General features: G+C 35.0%; 1 protein-coding gene across 1 annotated transcript in view; it reads right to left on the reverse strand.

Annotated features, from left to right (window-relative positions):
* LOC131432906 (probable cytochrome P450 303a1) overlaps positions 1-22,293 on the reverse strand; it is a 44,103-nt gene that overhangs the window by 2,511 nt on the left and 19,299 nt on the right. Inside the window, exons 2-3 of the mRNA XM_058599484.1 lie at positions 14,162-15,249; positions 8,279-8,396 (exon numbers count right to left, since the gene is read on the reverse strand). Of these exons, the coding sequence (XP_058455467.1) occupies positions 8,279-8,396; positions 14,162-15,225 (1,182 nt within the window). The 5' untranslated portion in view covers positions 15,226-15,249. The remainder of the gene's footprint in view (positions 1-8,278; positions 8,397-14,161; positions 15,250-22,293) is intronic.

Below are 22,293 nucleotides of genomic sequence, written 5' to 3' on the forward strand. Positions count from 1 at the left end.
AGGTGGTTTTTTGGTTGCCATTTGTGGCTCGCTTCCATAGTCACCTTAAAGGGTTGTATTAAGTAGTAGGACAAGGAGATACAGTTTGATAGTTTTTGTGTCATTTAAGTCTACAAAATGAAACGCTTATAATTAGGTTTTGCACGAACATGACATAACCTCACAAAAATGAACAAAATGAATTAATTTTGACAGCTATCAGTGGTTTGTTTACAGTGGATAAGTTCATCGGAAGTTCATCGTTTGATTTCGAATTTTGCACGCTGCCTTACATGAAATGAAGGATCATCAAATTTAGCGATATGGATGCAGTTAAAAGCAAGCAAAATCACAAACTATCCGCATACGCACACGGATAGTCCCCCGCTGACAGAGCGAACGGAAACCTACACTCAGTCTGAGGGCTTCAAGGCTTCAATCCACTTCTCTCTCCTTTTTTCATTTAACCTATTCATAAAGAAATTTCTGCTTGGAAACGCAAACAGAGCATTTTTTTTAGTCCCTTTTACCGAGGAACACGATTTCAACAAACACTTTTTGGTCATTTCAGAACTTTGAATCTTCATCTGAAAATCAAAACTAACCACTCATAGCTGTCAAAAGGTGAACTTGATTCATCGGCAGTTCATTGGTAGTTCATTCGAGTGGTCATCGTGCAAAACCTAATTGTGATCCCATTCAGAGATGAGCGAGCACATACCCAATTGTGATGACAATGGGCACATTCATTCACACATTCGTAAATATTGTGTTATAGCAACGTGAAAAAATATTTAGTGGGCAATCAGAGCGCTCAGAGTATGGTAAACAAACATTCGAACAATTCAAATCGAGTAAAATCTTAATTTCCTTATCGTAGTGATGATATTCTGATCTATATTTTGCGGGTGGGTGCGGTTAAGTGTACTGAATATACAAGTAGTTTATAATATCCAATTATTTGTTAGCCATTCTTCTTCTTGGTTTTGGTTTTTGCTGAATGATGCTGGCCACAGTTTCATGACGTCATAGCAGGAGGCTGTTTCAAATATGTTTAAACAGGGTTGCAAAAGTCTGTAAATCCTCAAATAATCTGCTGTATGTCTTCTTACTGGCAGTAATTTCTCTATAAAGTATGATACGCAAAACGCAAAACTGACTTTGTGAGCAAAAAAAATCGCGGCAATTTTCAAACTCTGAAAATTTTGACGAAAGTCTGCGAAAAACACTCGATTTTCAAAAGTAAAAATCTGCACAACAAAAAATGTCTGCAGCACTATATACGAAATCTGTAAATTTACAAACAAATCTGCAGATCATGGTATCTCTGGTCACAAAGCAAGTTGACACAGTTTTTTTAAAGTTTGTACTACCTTGGAAATCTGTATTCTGTATTAGATCTGTATAAGCATGTTAAAATCTATATACAGATAAGTCTGTATAAATAGCATCTCTGTATTGAACTAGCACTATTGGTCCCTTCACGTGACAGTTTTAAATGAAATTCCTAAGTTGGTACCTAAAACTTTAGATGTTTGATGCTTTGAATGTCGTGTGCTGTAAACATTCATGTTGCCTTCTATCCGGGCAGTCACTCATGAATGGCGCACGAACCATACAGCTGAAAGTGGCATGTGAGAGTCATGAGCGAGCGCTACATGATTGTAGTGGCGACAGTTTTACTCGCATTGGGCGATGAATGTAACGAAAAAATGAGAGTCATCAATAGAATCGGCTGCATTTTGTTTTCGGAGCGAATTTCATTTCTTGCAATAAACTTTAATGAAGAAATTCAAAGCGGCGTCATCAGTGATAGTTTCCATCTCGATACTGTGCCATGAAATGGTCAAATTTCATACCATTGTTGCAAAAAGAGAACGTCAATGTAAATAAAAAAGCGCGGGTTAGGGTTGTCAATCAACGAAAATCCACATCTTTTTAAAAAATTTCAAACATGAACTGAATGGAAAAAGAAGTAAATATTGATCACAAATCACAACACTTCACTGAAATGAAAATCTTATTTATATTCATTAGATTTGTCATATGAATCATATGCCGAATATAATTCATAGAAATTATATAGAAACTTATAATTTTTATTTAATGTGTACGTCAAATCTAAATGGACGTTATCATAATGAAAGTTATAAAAATATCCCATATAATTTATATGGAAATCCGATGAAAGTCGTGAATCGTACTGCTTGAAGCTGAAGGAATAGTTGTGTCCTCGATATTCGTCAACTTCTCCAGACCATTTTTTTTCAGGAAGTTCCGCATCTCAATGTAATTTTAAATCGCTGAAAAAACAGCTCATCCAACTTCATTCAAGGATATGCGTTAACGGACCATGAAATATATATCCGGTACGTTTCATTACTCTATCTGTCTAGTAAGATTCATTTTTTTTATTTTCAGTCTCGGGATCTCACTTCTCTTTCGCAAATATCATGAGGTGCTCCCTTACCGAACGGAATACTAGTATAGCTTGAATCCTCAAAGAAAAGTAGTAGTTTGCAATTATCTACTATTCGTATGACCTCCATTGAAAGTTATATATATATATATATATATATATATATATATATATATATATATATATATATATATATATATATATATATATATATATATATGTATATATACATATATATATATATATATATATATATATATATATATATATATATATATATATATATATATATATATATATATATATATATATATAATACTTGACTAGTCATATGGTATATATGAACCTATCTAAATAAATTTGAAGTGAATATAATATGCGCTTCATAAATTGTTCCAATGTATGTTGTGCAGATATCTAGTAATGGTTATAAGACGCGCCAATAAATTTGACTCAGACTTGAAATTTCATTCGTTATATGGAAATCCTGTAAAAATAATTTTAAGAAGAGTTTTATGTTTCATAAGATTATCTCATAAATTTGACATGATGTTGAACACATCTTGTAACTATTATTGGAAATGCTAATAGTGCAAAATCATTAGAATATCATATAATGTGAAAAAGAAAATTTAGCTCAGTGTTGAACATTTACTAGACGTATAGGGTTGTTCACCAGCGCAAATTTTCAATTTTTGAAAAAAAATTAAAACAGTAATTGATTGAAAAAGTAAGTCTTTAAAGTACAAAATTTACTATATTCATGTACTTTTAAAGTGCATAGAATTGTTAACCAGTGAAAACTTCATTCTTTTGAAAAGTTTCTAGTCTTATTAAAAAAAAAAATAAAGTCAATAGGTAAAGAAATTCACTAAAACACATAATTCCAAGATTAATGGGAAGTCAACCAAAGAAAATGAATGTTGTTGAAAATAAATTAAAGCATTAATTGAATGAAAAGACGAGTCAATAGAGTTATGAAATAATTAGCGGACCTTACACTATCATTAAAAGTGTCATTACTAAAAAATAATGTCATTTTTATGAACGTGTAATGGTGCAGTAATGACGAGATTTCTATCAAATTTGAAATACATCATTACTTAGACATCATTAAAAATGACAATAATAATGCTCGTGTAAGGGCCGCTATTAGATTCATGCCCTTTCAAAATGCATAGGGTTTTCAAACAGCGTAAATTAACTATATCTGAAAAAATGAAATATTGCACCCAAACCTCAATTCACGTAATAATCGAGGATTCGTCATCCGAATCATGAAGTAAAAAAAGTATTTTTCGGACGGGGACGATGAGAAGATGTCAGAAAACGATGTTTGAAGTCGCTTCAATATCCAAAGTGGTAACTTCCTGTTCATCGATATTCGTTACAAACTATCACAGTTTGGGTATTCTCCGAACGTGTTTCATGAATGGATGTAAGAAAACGATGTTTGAAGTCGCTGCAATATCCAAGATGGCGACTTCCAGCGCGCATAACACAGATGAATGTCGCTTGTGATAGTCATGAGCGAGCGCCGCATGAATGTAGCAGCGACAGTCTTATTCGTATTGGGCGATGAATGTAAAGAAATTATGATCGTCATCCACACGATTCCTAAAAATTAAAATAATTAATCTACATGATGAGCTGCATTTTCGTTTTGGAGGGAATTTTGTAGTAACATTTCACGAATACATTCATAACGGCGTCATTAGTGACTGTTCTCATCTTTCATGTGTGGCTGCCCGGAACGTGTTGAATTTTTTATCGTGACGTCACGAATGAACAAAAATTCATCCTTGACAGTTCAGCGGTAATAGTCGAAAACATGTTTTCCGTCGGCACGCCAGAAAAGACATTGCACTCCGTTGCAAAACAAAAAAGTGTTCTGTGAATAGCAAAAACTTTACGTCTGCTTAGCGGTTCAAATTGAACTGCCGAGTTGGCTAACCCCTAAATGAGCTAATAACGCCTTCTATTTCTGAGCAAATATGTGGTGTTTTCGGGTATGTCGCTTAATTTCTCCAAGTGAACAAGTTTTGTCTTGGTAAATATGAAATAGAACTTTGTTCTCGGTTATAGCAACTTTACGTGATTCGATGGATGATCCTGAAACGCTTGAAGGTTACACTTATTCCCCATATCTTGTTTTTCCAGAACAATGGACAACTGCACTCAGACATGGAAAAATTTAATCCCCTGTCCATTAACCATTATGATGCAAGTCATAAGATGAAAAAGTAAATAATAAAACTCGGGTGGGTAACATGAGAGACATAACTAGATGTCGCGTATACTAATAAAATGGGCACGCTTCTTTCACACCTCCGAATATCAATTAGTTGATCGATCGTGTGAATTGTGCAAGTAGTTCTTTTCGTCACCAGGGCTGGCAATAATCAACTCCGTACTTCATCATCACCGAGTTCAGCTCACCTGCAAATCAGTTTCAGAAGCATCACTGAGGGAGTTGAGTAACTGAGTAACCATTTGTGTAGAGAAAACATCGTCTCAACATCGTAGTGTCAAGTAATCAGCAGATGAGCGCTGACTGCACATCAAATATTAGAACCCACTGAGAGACGATTTGTGAGTTGTGATTTGATGTCAGCGGTTCTCTGTATAGGTGAGAGTGTTTGTTTAGATCAGTGATGAGTTTCATCTTTACCATCATTTTACGGATTGCATCGTAAATCATGAAAAGAGCTTATGAGCGAGTTTTTGTCACCCTTGTTCTTCACTACTAGAATTTGAAATTACATTAAACATTCTGACACAGAGTTAAACATTACGAAGTGTTTTTTATAGTTTTTATAATAAAATAATGGAAAATCTGAAAAGATCCTTTTATGAAGGCGTTCGTGTTGAAGAGTGACGAGTTGAATTCGAATTCCGATTGATGCCGCTGACTTCCGTCATCTATTTCCAAGCTGACATGTTGTCCGCTATAATCTTCCAATGAAGTTGCCCTGTTATAATCATTCAATGAAGAAAACATTAATTCACTGGGTTGATCAATCATGCAATAGGCCTATGATTTGAAAACTATTCAATATATTTACGGCTTTCTATATTGATGTTCCTAGCAAATACGAAATCAATACATGTGCATCCATGTGTAGTAACTTGTGAAGGAGCAGATTTCATATCTAACTTCATATACTTGCTCATGAAATCAATGAATTTAACGTTATCTTGTTTTAAAGCATCTATATTGAAATCCCCTACAACTATCGTCGGTGTATTTTTTCGAGAATATAAAAATTGAGCGTACTTGATTTCTAAATCCACATAGAAACATGAAATTTATTTAGAAAAATACTTTTTATCCCGAAACGGATACTTGTAACAAATTGATACAAATCTTAACTTCAAAATAAAATTTGAAAAATAAACGATCATATGATCCAACAAAACTCCGGATCAATCGGACCGATTTCAACCAAACTAGATACAGATACTTATTGCACTTGAAAAGTAGTCATAAGTAGTTCTTGTTTCTCAGAAGTGGTTGTTATGTTTTAGATAGAATATGAAGTTTGTTTCTGTAATGACCAATTTGTAGCTCCTTTGAGTACATTACACATACGAAAATGTGTTCTTGATACTGACAAAATCTGTTACTATATCAAAAAAAAAATGTCGAGATTTTGAACGTGCGAGTGTACTATAGGTATTTTTCCAAAGGAAATCTGTGGCCAGTTACTATATTTAAAGATATGTTACACGTTTCTGTATTCAATGCATTTGGAAAATTCACTGCCCTCAGTCTATAATAGAAGCAAATAGAATTTATCCAACAGTTTCTAATTCTACATATGTAGAAAAGAAAAACCAAATATTGTAACAGTTTGACACAATGTTAGCCTGCTGTTTTTGGTGTGAATTCAGTACGTTTCGATGACATGTATCAAATTGTGTTACAATTTTTGAGGGGTGAATGCGGGTTAAACAAATGTGGATTTTTAGTGGTGTCAAGGAATCCTTTCCTTTCGCAAAATTTAAACCTGTATTTTTCAGACACCCATAATAGCATAAAGATACTCTTAGTCTTAGTCTCTTATATGAAATTTCCGGAATCGAATTTTTTTTAATGTCAAAAGTCTTAGAATTGCATGAAAGGTCGAGATTTAGTGTCATCTTGAGAAAAAAAATCGAATTTCTGGGACTTCTCAAAATTTTTTTTTGTCCCGGAAAGTCGATTTTTTCAAACAAGTTTTTTTAGATGACACTAAATCTCGACGTTTCATACAATTCTAAGACGTTTGACATCAAAAAAATTTCAATTTCGGAAATCTCCCTCTATGGTAATTTTTCTAGATCGAAAATTTTTAAACCTTAACCGCCGGGAAGCACCCCTTACCTAATTCCGATTTAGATCAAATTTTTCATGGGGACTTTTTTCGAGGTGTTTAAACTTTTGAACAATAGCGCTTTAAGAAATGAGGTAATCCCAAAATATTGGCACCCTTATATACATTAGAGCGATAAAAACTAATAGTAGCTTTCAAACGAGCTAAAGCTTGTTAAAATCGGTTTAGCCATCTCTGAGAAAATTGCGCGGTAAAAAACAACGCTTTTGTCGGTTACGTCATTTATACCAACATATTTCCGAAACCAAAAGTCACAGCCATTTGATCTTTGAACTTGATCAATGGCCTAATGGTAGCTTTCAAACGAGCCAAAGCTTGTTAAATCGGTTTAGCCATCTTTGAGAAAATTTGGGCGGTAAAAATATCTTCAAAAAGTGCACACACATACACACGTACACGCTCAGACATTTTCTGATCTCGTCGAACTGAGTCGAATGGTATATAACACTATGGGTCTCCGAGGCTCTTTTCAAAAGTCGGCTTTTCCAGCAATTCTAATACCTTTCTATAGAGAAAGGTGAAAATGGAACCTGCTGCTACAATCGGTTATTATAACTTTTAGACTGATCTTGCGAATAGTAACAAAAAAATGAGCTCTTGCGTTAAACTCATATTTGGAGTAAGAATTACTAATTATCATTGATGGTAACTACTCAATTTTTAACGTTTCCATGTATCATTTGAAAATGAGTAACTAGTAGTCAAACTCTGCTTATCTTTTTCTAAGCGTGTGCTTTGAATTGTCATTGAAGTGTTGCTCAGGAAATGATAGAAAAAGGTGAAATATTCTACTTTTATATCGATGCAGCTGTATAGTAGCGGATATTTTGTTCTCGTACTCAAAACGCGTTCTGATTGGCTGATGCTGACATGGGTCAAATCAGACAGCTTTTTCAATAGTGTACTATCTAAACACTTCAATGTTGTTGCAATACACGTTCAAATTAAAAAAATTCAAATCTATTGGCAGCTAGATTATATAAATCCTTCTACAGACCACTGAGATATGAACTTTCAAAATATGAGAATGCCAAACACGCGTCATGAGTTTTCTTTTGTGATGCTCGTTGATACCAAACATTTCAGAAAAGTTTAATTTTGAATTATTTGAGATCATGTCATACAACTTAAAAAATTTCATCATAAAATTATGATCATAATTTCGATGACATTTAGCAAAAATTATGTTGATACGTTAGATACAACAAGAGATGTTCATAATCAAAAACTTATAACTCCCTCAGGGAGTAAATTTTGAAAAGGCACCCCATAGTGAAGTAAGTCGTATTCACGACAAAATATATGCGCACGCGGTTTTGTGGCACGATACCCAAAAAGCATCCTTACACTCGGGTGGATGAAATGTCAATGATTGATTGATTTAAGTGTGCCATGTGTGGCACAAATATAACAAAGGTATAAAATATATTAAATAAATATAACAAACAATACAGTTAATCATAAATGTGTGTTTTAGATCCATTTAATTATGAGAAATAATTACTTTTGGAATGTCGTATCCGCATAATTTCGTATCTTGTAGCGCTCGATGTGGAATACCGAATGTATTAGACATGAACATGCGCAAAGCTTCATACACGACTGCTTCACAGTACGGCATACTGAAAAGAAAAGAATAACCATATGTATTAGTTTATTTTTCTGTACAATTATGATAATTTTCTTTACTCATATTTAATATGTATGGTATTGCTTGCGGTGTCTAAATCAAAACAGCTATATTCATGCATGTGCAAAATAAAAATAAATGATTTTTATGTTGTCCTTTTACATTACTATCACTTAGCACTTATTTTCTAAGCAACTTTACTTTTACAACCGCACTTTTCATACACACTTAGTAGTTAAGTTTTTTACATAAACTGATAATATTCACAAAAACATCATCTGCTTCCGCAGTTCAATGATTCTTATTATAGGTAAAAAATCTTTTCTTAATAATTGGAGCAAGTTATATAGAGTGCTAACGAGAAAGAAAGAAAGGCGGGTTAAAATCCATTTAATAATTTTTACGAGTTTTGAACAGCTGAACTTCCCCATTCTCATTTTACTGATATATCAGAACAAATAAACATTTGTTGATAGCAGTACCTTGAGGTGATGAAACGTTAAATGACAAATGAAAATGACAAATAATTTAAAATTAAAGGTTTCTAAAATGTTCATGACGCGTGTTTGCCTTTCTCGTACCTGAGCCGACGTTTTTGATGTAGTAAGCAACATTTCATTTCTGCGTTACTTATTGGGTAGGTATAAAAGATTAACACTTGATGTTATTAGTTTATTCTAGTCTGCGTAGTTGACTGAGTGAAAAGTAAAGCAAGTGCATCTTTCCAGTTCGTAGTCGCATCTCATGCGACACAGTCGAAATTGCTTACAGGTGAGAAGACAGAAACAAAGACAATTCTTGGTTAATTTTTCAAAAGGGCGTATAAGCAAGTGACAGTCTCTCTTTAATCACTCTCTCTTTCGATTATTTTGATGTGATTAATAAGATTTTTTCGATATCACTATTCTGTTTGAAAGTCAAAAGTTTCGGGTATCATTTCATGCAAAGAGTTGAGTGATAAACGTGGAAACCGCTTGGTAATTATTAGAAGAGAGAGTAAACAAAGAGAAACTGTCACTTGCTTATACGCCTTTTTGAAAAATTAACCGAGAATTGTGCACTATCAATAGAGTGTACAAAATGAGCAAATGCGATTTACAAAAGCTTGAAACTTGGTCTACAACTAAAGACATCATATTAACAAGATATCCAGCTCTCACTTTTCCCGAACAAATTATTGGTAACATCCTTTTTTCGAGCATGGCGACCTCAGGCGAGTCCGCATCGAATCTTGTACATAGAAGCAGAGGGAAGAAATGTCAAATTCGTGTGCGCCAAAATAGCAGCACTGTGCATCCATACAATTGACATGATATGTTGAATGTGATGCCGAGCGATGGCGTTGCTGAACTGAAGATTGATTTCCCTTAAAGCTGACGGGGTCTGCTACAACACCTGAATCACTAACAGTCTTTTTAAAGACTAACAATTAGTCAGTCTTTCTCAAATCTATACAAAGAGTGATATTCTAATATAATCTTTTTCAAGACTAAGAAATTAATCAGCTATTTTTAAGGTTAGCTATTCAAAGAACTATTCTTCGAACTAATCAGTCTTTATCAAGACTTTTCCAAACTAGGAGTTTAATCGAAGACTAATTTAGCCTAGTTAATTTAATTTCAAATTTCATTCATTTCAAAAATGACTGCGTCCAACAGGAAAGCAAAAAGCCTAAGGCTAAAAATAATTCAATACGGAATAAATCACAATCCGTTAACATTCATCTAACAATATTTACGAGATTCTTCCTGAATTTGATTGTATGGACAAAATGGACGCTTGTCGTTCTGGGAAGAAACAACAATCTATGCCTCCTGTGACGGTGATGATTTCCGACTTCAAAGCATTCCGTTCTGAGATTTCTACTTTCTTCCCGAAAGTGAAAGTCTCATTTCAAATCGGACGAAGAGGAGAATGTCGAGTCTTGGTTGATGGATTGGAAGATTACGAACGTCTTATCCGATATTTGTCCGAGAAACTTCATAAATTTTATTCATATGATATAAAATCAGACAGACCCTTCAAGGCTGTCTTGAAAGGCTTATCAAATGATCAAGATACTGAAGAAATTAAAAATGAACTAAAAGAATTGCTTGGTTTCGCCCCTTCCCAAGTAATACTTATGAAAAAAGAGCGAATGGTACTTCTAAACCACGCTCTGGAATTTCCCATGAACTTTACCTAATACACTTCAATCGAAGTGATGTAAACAATTTAAAAACTTTAGAAAAAGTACATTTCATTTCCCACATTAAAATTCATTGGGAACATTATAAACGGCATAATCGTATTGCAAACTTAACACAATATCGTCGTTGCCAAGGCTTCGGCCATGGAACCAAAAATTGTCATACGTTCACAAAATTGTCGACGAACTGATCCGAATGGTATATGACTTATGAACATTGTGATTTCATACATATAAAATAAATTTGTATCTCACAGATGACCAAATCCCTGATACGATGTAATTCATAAAAACCAAATTTGTCAAATGACCTCAAATTTAATTTGTAATGACTTAACGTTGGATGAGACTGAATGTGTGTGATTCTATGGCTCAGTCGATTGACGGACGTACTTTGTGATCCTATGATTCTCAGTTTACGTCGCGGCGGTCGTTATTAGTTTTGACGTGGCACTACGTCTTTCTTTACTATGCTCATCTGGGTGCATTTTCAAAATTGCACAACACGAAAGTGTAACGAAATTAATCCAGATTTGATTTCCTAATAACTTTTTCCCTGTTTGAATATTTTCTCTAATTCTTTCACGAAACGAATGGAAAAATGTGTAAGATTGTTATTAATACCACGTTTATTGCGAAAACATTGTTTAAATAGTGAAACAATAGGTCCAAACACGGAACATCAAAATCAACCGAATCTTTAAATACACTCTGTTGTACGTTTACTAGCCATCTAGTGCCATCTACGCCATCTACGTTAAGAAAGTGGAACTACACCCGGTATTATTCAACTGGTGCTTCAGTCAATGGCGAATGTGAGGTTTCGTTCCTCAAGCCTAAACGAAGAAAAACAACAACATCCAGTTATACCAGCTTTTGGTCGTTTGCATTGGAGAAAAAGAATATGAAAAGTGGATAACGATGGGGGACATTACACAAAATCAGCCGTTCTAATGGCTCTAAATGTTACCTAAAGAACTATTAAGATTGCTTCTTTGAAAATCGATGGTAAAAATCATCAGTTTTGTGGAAATCTAGAATAATTGCACTTTTCAGTGTGCGAAATTCGCACCAAACGAACGTTAGTTAGCATAGCATTCGAGAAAAATGTTCCGAACGGTGTTCGATATTGTAGAGAATTCCACAATTTTACCAATTTTAAATCCCAGAAATTAATCCCGTACAGCATTTTGATAGTTTTTTTCACTCAAATATTAAGATGTATGAAATATTGATACATATGAACGATTCTACGACTTGCGGTACGATCATCTAGACTCAAACTTGCAAATCATTTGGAATGGCGCCCTACTTCCTGGAATACAAACCAAATCATCCGCAACCAAAAAGTCTTTTACAGGACTCCAAAGCCACTAACGGTCCTTTTCAGGAAAAACGCAAAGAAATTATTTAGAAAACTCTCTTAAATCGCCGACCTACTTCTTAAAATACACTCGCTATGTTTAGAAATTGACCTTTGCTGAACAACAAAATCTTAAACGTACAAACGGTATCAAATCAATTTATATCCATACACAACCTTAAAACATCCCTTCGTCAATCTCGCGGTTATGTCACTTGTAGCATGATAATATTGATCCGACTAACCCAAACGAAACACTTTCCAGCATTCACACGATCTCTAACCAATCCTTCTCTGATCACAGATCATAAACTAAAACCGAACATGCACTAAAATCCCAAACACCAATCCTTACATCCTTTATCCTTCAAGTACCATGCACCCAAATTAGTAACAGATCGTAAAAACACTTGACGATCGTTACATTTCCCAAGAGCCAACCATATGGTTCACACTAAGTTCCCATGCTAGCCGGCCGTGTTGCAACATATGCTGCACACAGCAAGCTAAGCAAGCTTCTCACACTATCCGCCTATGCGACATTTCTTTCCCTTGCGTAATGCGCTATAGGTTCAATCGCCTTCTTTTGCATTGATGCGCTAACAATTTATTTAACGAAAGAATTGTAACTGGCTCCTACCATCTTTATGTATATCGTAGAACAGGCAGTAGGTTAGATTAAGTTTAGTTTAGTTTTTTCGAAGATCGCTCGGTAATACATATGTTTCCATTTATGGATCTAGAAACAATAATAACAATCAGCCGAAAAGTGCCGGCAATGATACCAGAAACAGTAGTTCCAGCAGTGCAAACAGTGGTTCCGTTCAAAGTACCAGCAGTAGCCAAAATGGAATGTTTTGTTTGTTCATATTATAGAGGTTCCTTGGTAACCTGTACATAAAACCCAGAACAGAGTTACTCGAAAAAAGTATTTTTATCAAGTGCGATGCATCTTTCGATATTTGTGCCTGGTCGTGTCATCGAAGAAAAATACAGCGTAATCTAAATACGTGGCAATCTTGTTTCGAGTGGAATCAATATCGCCGTTAGTGGAAGCAGCAACATTAGCCTGAGTAATTTCAACGTTAGTAGTCAACTAAACCGGCATCACAAGTGAATTTCATCTCCATCAGGTAAATAGGTAATAAGATCGAGGAGGCCCCTAGAGATAATTAGCTTGTAAAAGAAATCAATGAAGCAATTTTCGAATAACAACTAATCAAAAGTTCCTAGAATTTTTAGACGATATAAAAAAGGGGAAGGGAACCGGAGCTTTTGCCCCCCTTCGTGCCCTAAGTGGAACGATCTAATTAAAAGAATAAAAGATCTACCAGGAGACGGTCCGCTAACCTGGGTAAATTATGTAGAAGAAGAAATAGAAAAATCAGAAGTCAATGAGAAGAAGTAATAAATAGTAAAAGTTTTTTTTACTCTCTTCCCTCATTACAAATGGAAGACCCCTTCTGGGACAATATCGAGTTGTGGGAATTGATTGACGATTTCCTGCAAGAAGTCCTTAACATTACCATTACACATTAGGCATTACCTACTCCTAGTTTTTTTTGTAATACATTTCGTGTCATGAAATTTTCAAATCACACAATATTATATGTTCTTGCATGTAAATTTGTGTGAACTGCGACGCACCATATATGTGCATCTAATAAGATGTAAAATCACAGAATATTTTCGAAATGTTTAGCCTTTCTATATGAGAATTTGGAAAGATTATAATTAATCATACGATTTTATCATTAGCTATACGTTTCGTCTTAGACGTAACAGTTTTTGTTTAACGTATAAGCCGAAGCGTAAAACTAACTAAATTGGTTAGGCACAAACATAGGTTATCCCATAAATGACCATAAGATTTCATGTTTAGAAGCATTGATAATTATATCACAGAGAACAGACATCAAGCACTCAAAAGCTTCTTCAAAAAACCTGTGTAGAGCGTACAATTTTTTGTTAAAAATCACCGCTCGATTCGAGTTTGCATGCATGAATTATCACTTTATGCAAACTCGAATGCAATGCACGTAAGCGATCGCTGAACTACGCAGACCGCCTCTTTAGACGAATTGTTATTTGGTGATCATTTTGGTGATAGATAAATGTCTTATACACATTGGGATATCTTCTTGGATGGCTGTTCCCTGTTATTATATTACGATTTAAATGAAATGCAAGTAATGTTTTTCCTTACTTTGCTCTGTCCTCCAGTGTAGGAATACGATCTCGACCAATCACTTCATCTATCTCTCTTTGTACTTTTTTCTGGGTTTCCGGTTGCCTGATTAGATATAAAAAAGCAAATCCGAGTGTTTTGGTTGTTGTTTCCGAGCCAGCAATAAACATATCGAGACAAACGGCTAAGAGCTGCTCTTGCGAAAAGCTTTCCGAGTTAATTTCGTTTGATTGCAAAATTTTTAGATACACTTCCATTAAATCACGTGGTTCATCATTGACATTAAATGTCTTTTTATGGTTTTCAACTTCGTCGCCAATGAATTTATGCATTTTATTGTGAATTTCGACAAACTGATTATATCCGGAGAACCTTGGAGCGAAAAATCGCATAAACGGAAAGTGACTAAATAGAGCTCCCATCATATCAATATTTTCGAATAACTCGTGTAGTAATTTCTGTAGGTATTTTAAATCTTTATTGTCTTTGGTGTATCTAATTCCGGCCATCATTAACCATAACGTGTTTAGAATGTATACAGAGAACACACTCTGCATCTGTACCAGAGCACTACCATTACCAGATGCAATCAAACTGTAGAATTCTTGTTTAATATTCGCAGTCTCATTATGAATGATCTCGGCCATTCCTCTTCTAGCGAAACCGAATTCTTTCAAATGTCGTACAATGAATCGTCGCTGTTCTTGCCAGAACTCTTCATCTGTTAGTAAAATGCCTCTTCGCATGCCCCACGTTCTTGTCTCGTAAAAAATACCAGTAGGTCTGCCGTCTAGATCTTCGTTATTCATCATTTCGCGCAATGATTCGCCAGAAACGGCCATAACAATTTTATCTTTACCAACTTTGAAGCCGATAGCTCCATTATGTTTATATCTTGATGCTATCAAATCGATGGCTTTACATAACATGCCGGTTTTATGTCGACCGCTCATTATTTCTAGTGCACTGCCAATAATCGGGTACCATGTTGGTCCAGGTGGGAAGTTTCCCGGTTTGCAACAATCGAGATAAAGAAGTATTAAAAACAATATAGTGAAACAGACGAGGTAGTACCAAAACATTGATTTAATGAAACGAATGAGAATCTGAAAAAAAAGAAAAAAAGTACATTAAAACTATGTTCATTTTAATAATTATTGGTTTGATAATCATGAATATTCTAGTGCATATTTTCATATGGAGCAGGTTTAAATTAGAAATTCTGTATATTGGTTCAAATTAGGAATTCAGGAAGTATATATAAAAGTATTATTTTAACTCCGCTTTTGTGTCGACTAGTAATTTTCGCATGGCGTTTTGGCTCCCTAGGCAGCCTTGGGCTCCAGACGGCTGCCAGGACTAATTCAGTGTCGGCTGTTAAAACCAAAAGAACATCATACATTCGTCCGTCGTTTAGTAACTCGCGCATTAGGGTAACAGAGGTATTTTGGCCCACTTTAGGATTGATTTTATTTTGGCCCACTTTATAAAAATATCCACCAAATATTGTAATATCTTTAAAAACCCCTTCCGCAATAGGTAATTTAATGTGATTAGCTTCAAATTGATGCAAAACGAGTTACTTAACATAGATAAAATCGGATGAAATCTATAAAGTTTGTTAGGTGGGTCAAAATATATGGAGTGGCCAAAATACCTCTGTTACCCTATCACTTCAATTTTTTTTTACTCCACGCATATTAGTGAGAGTAGCGCATCGTATGAGTTGTAGGATACATGTGAGTTTGATTTAAATATAAAGGCGGGTGTGTAATGACACATACATAACTGGAGGTCGTGAATACGAATAAAGCTGACATGCTTCTTTCACACTTCCGGATAACCGTTCGTATTAGATGATTTTGCAAATTTTGGAACTTTTGCTTTGCTTTCAGAATTGTTACGATGCATGTATACTAGAGTACGACTTATTGACGACAAACATATCCTCCCATACTTTTAAATGTCGCGGAACAAATGAGAGTAACAAAATAAAACCTGTTTTAATCCACCTAGTGGTGTAATGATGCCTTTCTCATGTACATATAATATTGTGGTATTCAATTCAAAAATTTTCTCTTAGATTTTTGAAAGAAACCAAGTTATTGTTTATGCATAACATACAGAATAAAACAGTGCTTTGATTGCGTAAGCCATCCTTAAGAAAACGAAATGGGTTCACTATTATATGTACTTCCGGCACCGGAACCCGAGAACCGGTATAATCGAAGTCGGTTCGTACGGCCACCAACTAACATGACACACAAACTCTTCTAGTATGCACCCTATAACTCCGGATTCGGAAGTCGGATCCGGACGAAATTCAGGAAATTCGTATAGGATCGGAAGACCTTTCATTTGAATCTAAGTTTGTTAAAATCGGTCAAACCATCGCTGAGAAAAGTGAGTGAGATCCATTTTGATATATATGACCACTATTTCCGGTACTTCCGGAACCGGATACCGGGAACCAGGATAGCCGGAATCGGTTTGTTTAGTTGCCTATTGATAATGACTATCGATTTGTGTAGTTTTGAGACCAGTTTAGGAAATTTTTTACGTTTTTTGTTTCGCCGATTTAAGTGACGGTGTTATTGAACACACTTTACCCTATAATTCCGGAACCGGAAGTCGTATCCGGATGAAATTCAGAAATTCCGTATGGGACCGAAAGACCTTTCATTTGAATCCAAGTTTGTGAAAATCGGTCAAACCATCGCTGAGAAAAGTGAGTGAGATCCATTTTGGTATATATGACCACTATTTCCGGTACTTCCGGAACCGGATACCGGAAATCAGGATAGCCGGAATCGGTTTGTTTAGTTGCCTACTGATAATGACTATCGATTTGTGTAGTTTTGAGACCAGTTTAGGAATTTTTTTACGTTTTTTGTTTCGCCGGTTTAAGTGACGGTGTACAATATTGAACACACTTTATCCTATAACTCCGGAACCAGAAGTCGTATCCGGATGAAATTCAGGAATTCCGTATGGGACCGAAAGACCTTTCATTTGAATCTAAGTTTGTGAAAATCGGTCAAACCATCGCTGAGAAAAGAGAGTGAGATCCATTTTTGTATATATGACCACTATTTCCGGTACTTCCGGAACCGGATACCGAGAACCAGGATAGCCGGAATCGGTTTGTTTAGTTGCCTACTGATAATAACTATCGATTTGTGTAGTTTTGAGACCAGTTTAGAAATTTTTTTACGTGTTTTGTTTCGCCGGTTTAAGTGACGGTGTACAATATTGAACACACTTTACCCTATAATTCCGGAACCGGAAGTCGTATCCGGATGAAATTCAGCAATTCCGCATGGGACCGGAAGACCTTTCATTTGAATCCAAGTTTGTGAAAATCGGTCAAACCATCGCTGAGAAAAGTGAGTGAGATCGATTTTGGTATATATGACCACTATTTCCGGTACTTCCGGAACCGGATACCGGAAACCAGGATAGCCGGAATCGGTTTGTTTAGTTACCTACTGATAATGACTGTCGATTTGTGTAGTTTTGGGACCAGTTCAGGAAATTTTTTACGTTTTTTGTTTCGCCGGTTTAAGTGACGGTGTACAATATTGAACACACTTTACCTCATAATTCCGGAACCGGAAGTCAGATCCAGATGAAATTCAGGAATTTCGTATGAGACCACGATACCTTTCATTTGAATTCTAGTTTGTCAAAATCAGTTCAGCCATCTCCGAGGAAACCTAGTGAAATTATTTGACATATACACACACAGACACACACAGACATTGCTCAGCTCGGTGAACTGAGTCGAATGACACTTGACACTTGGCCCAATTTTCACTGGTCGGTTTTTCAAGTGATTGCATAACCTTTCTATATGAGAAAGGCAAAACACACTATGTTGTAGTAGTTTTGCCTTTTTATATAAAAAAGTAATAGAATTGCTGGAAAAACGATTTTTGAAAGGAGTTTCGAAGATCCATAGTGTTGTATACTATTCGATTCAGCTCAACGAGATCGATAATTTCGCAGCCCACCTGGGTTCGATTTCCAACCCCGCACATAGGATCAGAAAGGCTGGGTTATGGATCGATTTCGAAGATAATATGGTCAGGGTCATTTCGCCGAAAGGGTCATTTCGGCAAATCCTTCAATTGTCTTAATTTGTTTTTGTTCATTAAAACAATTTTTCAAACGCACACTGCTTAAGCTCTAAGATGTCAAGGGAATTTTCTAATTTTAATTAACGACTAACTTAAAACTAGTATAGTATCATTAGGTAATATCGTATTCCGGTCGCAATGGTCGATTCTGTCAGATTCAGTCTGCAGTTGTCGATCGGCAGTGGCCGATGGATTGAATATAACACGAGATTCCTCCAGGCAACGTTGACATTTTTTTTGGAGGCATGATACAGCTGACCACAAAGCACTTTTTTGGTGTAAAATGGTCAGTAAAATCGATTCCATGTATTTAGAAGGGTCGCACGAAACGCTATCATGCTCATTTTACCCCAAGTTCCCTTTTGATACTGCATTGTATTCAAGCTTAACTATATAACAAGAAACCGAAAAACTTGCAGAAGAGCGAATAGAGTGTTTCCGATGTAAAAAAGTCTAACAAATCGATTGCATATAGTTTTATTGACAGCAGAAAACTGCACCGTTTTACCCCATTTCTTTTCTAGCTATAATATTCAGTTGATATATGATCTACAATCCAAAAGCAGATTCAATACGATCTATCAATATTGATTAATAACACGTGCAAAACATCTGTGATCCAATTAAACACAATGGGAATGACAGTACTAGCCTGTTTAACCCGTTTTACCCCAATTTAATTCATAAGTCGTATTTCTGGTTAAACTTTCTTTCGCATACCGAAAGCATGACTTATGAAATAAATTGGGGTGAAACGGTACAGCAAGATTCGTGCGGTCATTGAATTCATTTGTAATCCTATTTTCAGGTCTTTTTTCATAATATCAATTGATTTTCATCAACCGTAATCAGCCTGCCTTCGATATGCGAAAGAAAGTTTAACCAGAAATACGACTTATGAATTAAATTGGGGTAAAACGGGTTAAACAGGCTAGTACTATCATTCCCATTGTGCTTAATTGGATCACAGATGTTTTGCACGTAATATGAACCAATATTGGTAGGTCATATTGGATCTGCTTCGGGATTTTAAATCTGAATTCAACATAAAATTATATTAGTGGGAAAATTGGTGTAGCACGAAGCATGCAATCATGAACATTATCTCTAAATTATTATTTGAGGTTATATGCGAAACATAGAACTGTCTTGTTTAACTGTTTGTCTTAGCAAAACGGGCATGATAGTGAATTTTGCGGATCGTCTTACTATCATGAATCGATTCTACAGAAAAATTTGCATAAGTAATACTAATTTTGAAAATATTTGCTTTTTTTTAAATAAAATTATTGAGCAAAGTCGCGTTTTTGATCGTTTTTTCCCCACTGTGCAATGGTCTGACGAAGTTATCTATCTAGGACTCACTATTGACAGACATCTAATATTCAGGTCATGTTGACAGGTTCATGTTGACAAATTCGTTCAAAACTGCAGTATACTCATCAGGTCTCTGTATCCGCTGATCTGTAGAACACCTAAACTGTGTCTGAAGAATCAGATGGCTGTCTATAAACAAATCATCTACCCCGCGATTGAATACGCAGTCCCTGTTTGGCATGGCTGTGCACGAACTCACAAACTTAGGCTTCAGCGCATTCAAAACCAGATCTTAACTAAATCTATCCCCTTGGGCAAGGATAGTGAAGTACATGAGATGGCCTCCCTGGATATACTAGAACAAAAATTCGAACAATACTGCACGAAATTTGAAGAGAGGTGTTCAATCTCTGTAATACAAATAATTCAAAATTTGTACGTATTAGGTTAGGGATAGTTATAAGAAGGTAGATATTTTATTAATAATTAAAATAAATATTATGATTAAACATAAGTATGTAAAACAAGAGTAACTAAAACACCTATAATTAATAACGAATCGTATGAACAACAAAGATGAAAGGCCAAAGGGTCAAACACTTGTACTGTAAAACGTTGATGTAATACAAAAAAATAATATTAATAAACAGATATTTATGCATGCTATATTAACTTGACATAACTGTTCATAAATTGATAAGGTGATGGTAATTTATACCAAAGGAAGTTTTTGATTTTATTAAAGTTTGATAAAAAAAATCTTGACAGAATCTTCTAGTGATGTTTTTGAAAATATAAGTAAAATGAGAACTACTAGGTGGAATAAAAAAAAGTTTTTTGATTAGCATCACTCTTCTCATACAAAAAGGCAACGCAAATGTCTAGCGCTTGGTTTGCCAAATATGTGACATAAACGCTGATGTATGCTTTTGTGAACTACATGAATCAATCTGGATACATTGGTGACAGAAATGAGTCTAAATTATTGTCAGAAGTTATCTTAATGAAAAAGCAAAAAAAAATAATCAGACTGTTTCGATGAAAGAGAAAGGCATTATCACACCACTAGGTGGATTAAAAATAGATTTTTTATTATGGTGGAAATAAGTGGAATTTATTCTCTTTTAGGCGATTAAGTCAATTCCACTATACGCTCAGAAAAGCATTTTTCAAAGATAAACCGTTTAATGAAAGCTAGCCAATTGAATGGCGATTATCATGTTCAAACCTTATTCCGCACACGACAGTTATCAAGAAAATAAGCAACAAAAATAATACCATGAGAGAAATCTTAATCTGCGAAAATCGTTGAGTAAGCATAACCTTAATTCCTCCTCCACAGTAACCTGTTCCATGTCAGTTCACTGTTGTGCAAGTTTCATTATGGGATAGCTTGAGGCACATAACTATCCAGAAACAAGTTTTACCTCGCAAGTTAAAAACTAGCTTTAGTTGAACACTATGCACGTTATGAATAGTATGTGGTACATACAGAAAAAAAGGATTGTAACTCTTCCCTGTAGATTTGAAGGTTATAATAATGCATGTTGGAATGAGATGCTTTCACTATATTTGATCCACCTTGAAAAATTCAATTCGCTAGTGAAAATCAATTTTCGGCTCTTCTCAAAAAAATATTTTTTGATTAATTATATACTTAGCTAATTTTCAACACTTCTTCAAGAAAAGATATAGAACAAAAGAAAACCGATTTTTGATTGGACCTCTGGAGACCCCTAGTGTTGTGTACCATTCTCCATAACGAGATCGGAAAATAGCATATGTGCATGTATTTATGTACGTATGCATGTATGTATGTAAGTATGCATATATGTATGTGTGCATTTTTCTACGCTAGAAATCTACTCAATTTTCTCAGAACCGAAATCAACAAGCTACTGTTGTGTCATTGATTAAATTCGAATAGCAAATGGCATATATGGTTCCATCGATATAATCGTAAAGGGGAAGTAACCGACAAGTCGCTCTTTGTTGACGTGAATATAGTATTGACGTAAGTATCTAATTGTAGATGCATGATGGTATGAAATTACTCGTATTCTCAAATAAAACTTTATGGTGTTCTTCAAATCGGAATTTGCTTATTATGTGGCATTACATCTTATGGTTTTATATTTGTGAGTTAACCAGTGGGGACGCTACAAAATGATTTTATGAATTTTATTCTGAATCCTTTTCTTCTCAGTGGAACAACCAAATTACTGCATAAAGCATGGCTGGTCTGAAACTTTTTTTACTCATTGAATTGGATGCGTTATATGCGATACATAAAATCCTTAACAGTTTTTTGTCATACCATCTCAATTCCAAACCATTTCATTTCATAACTTGATTATTGTTTGGGTCAAGAAAATCAGCTCTTATGAGAAAAGCTCATAATTTGTGTTTTTGCTGCATTTGGTGCAATTTTTTATTTTGTCAGGTAAGAGAAAGTATAATAAAGCGACCCTGCTAGCCAAAACGCCCCATTTCTTTTTCAAGCATTCAAGACTTTTCTAAAAAAAAAGTTTTATTACTAACACTATCTTTCCGTCTGATCTTTGTGCTATGCATGTTTGGAAGTTGGCGTTTGCTGGAAACTGAAAATATCGTTAGGCAGCTTTTCGATGTCATATCTAATGGTCGGTTAGCTTATGGTTATGTCTCTATTTAAGGCATAAATATGCAGAGACA

This window comes from Malaya genurostris, chromosome 2, assembly GCF_030247185.1.
Source record: "Malaya genurostris strain Urasoe2022 chromosome 2, Malgen_1.1, whole genome shotgun sequence".
NCBI lineage: Eukaryota > Metazoa > Arthropoda > Insecta > Diptera > Culicidae > Malaya > Malaya genurostris.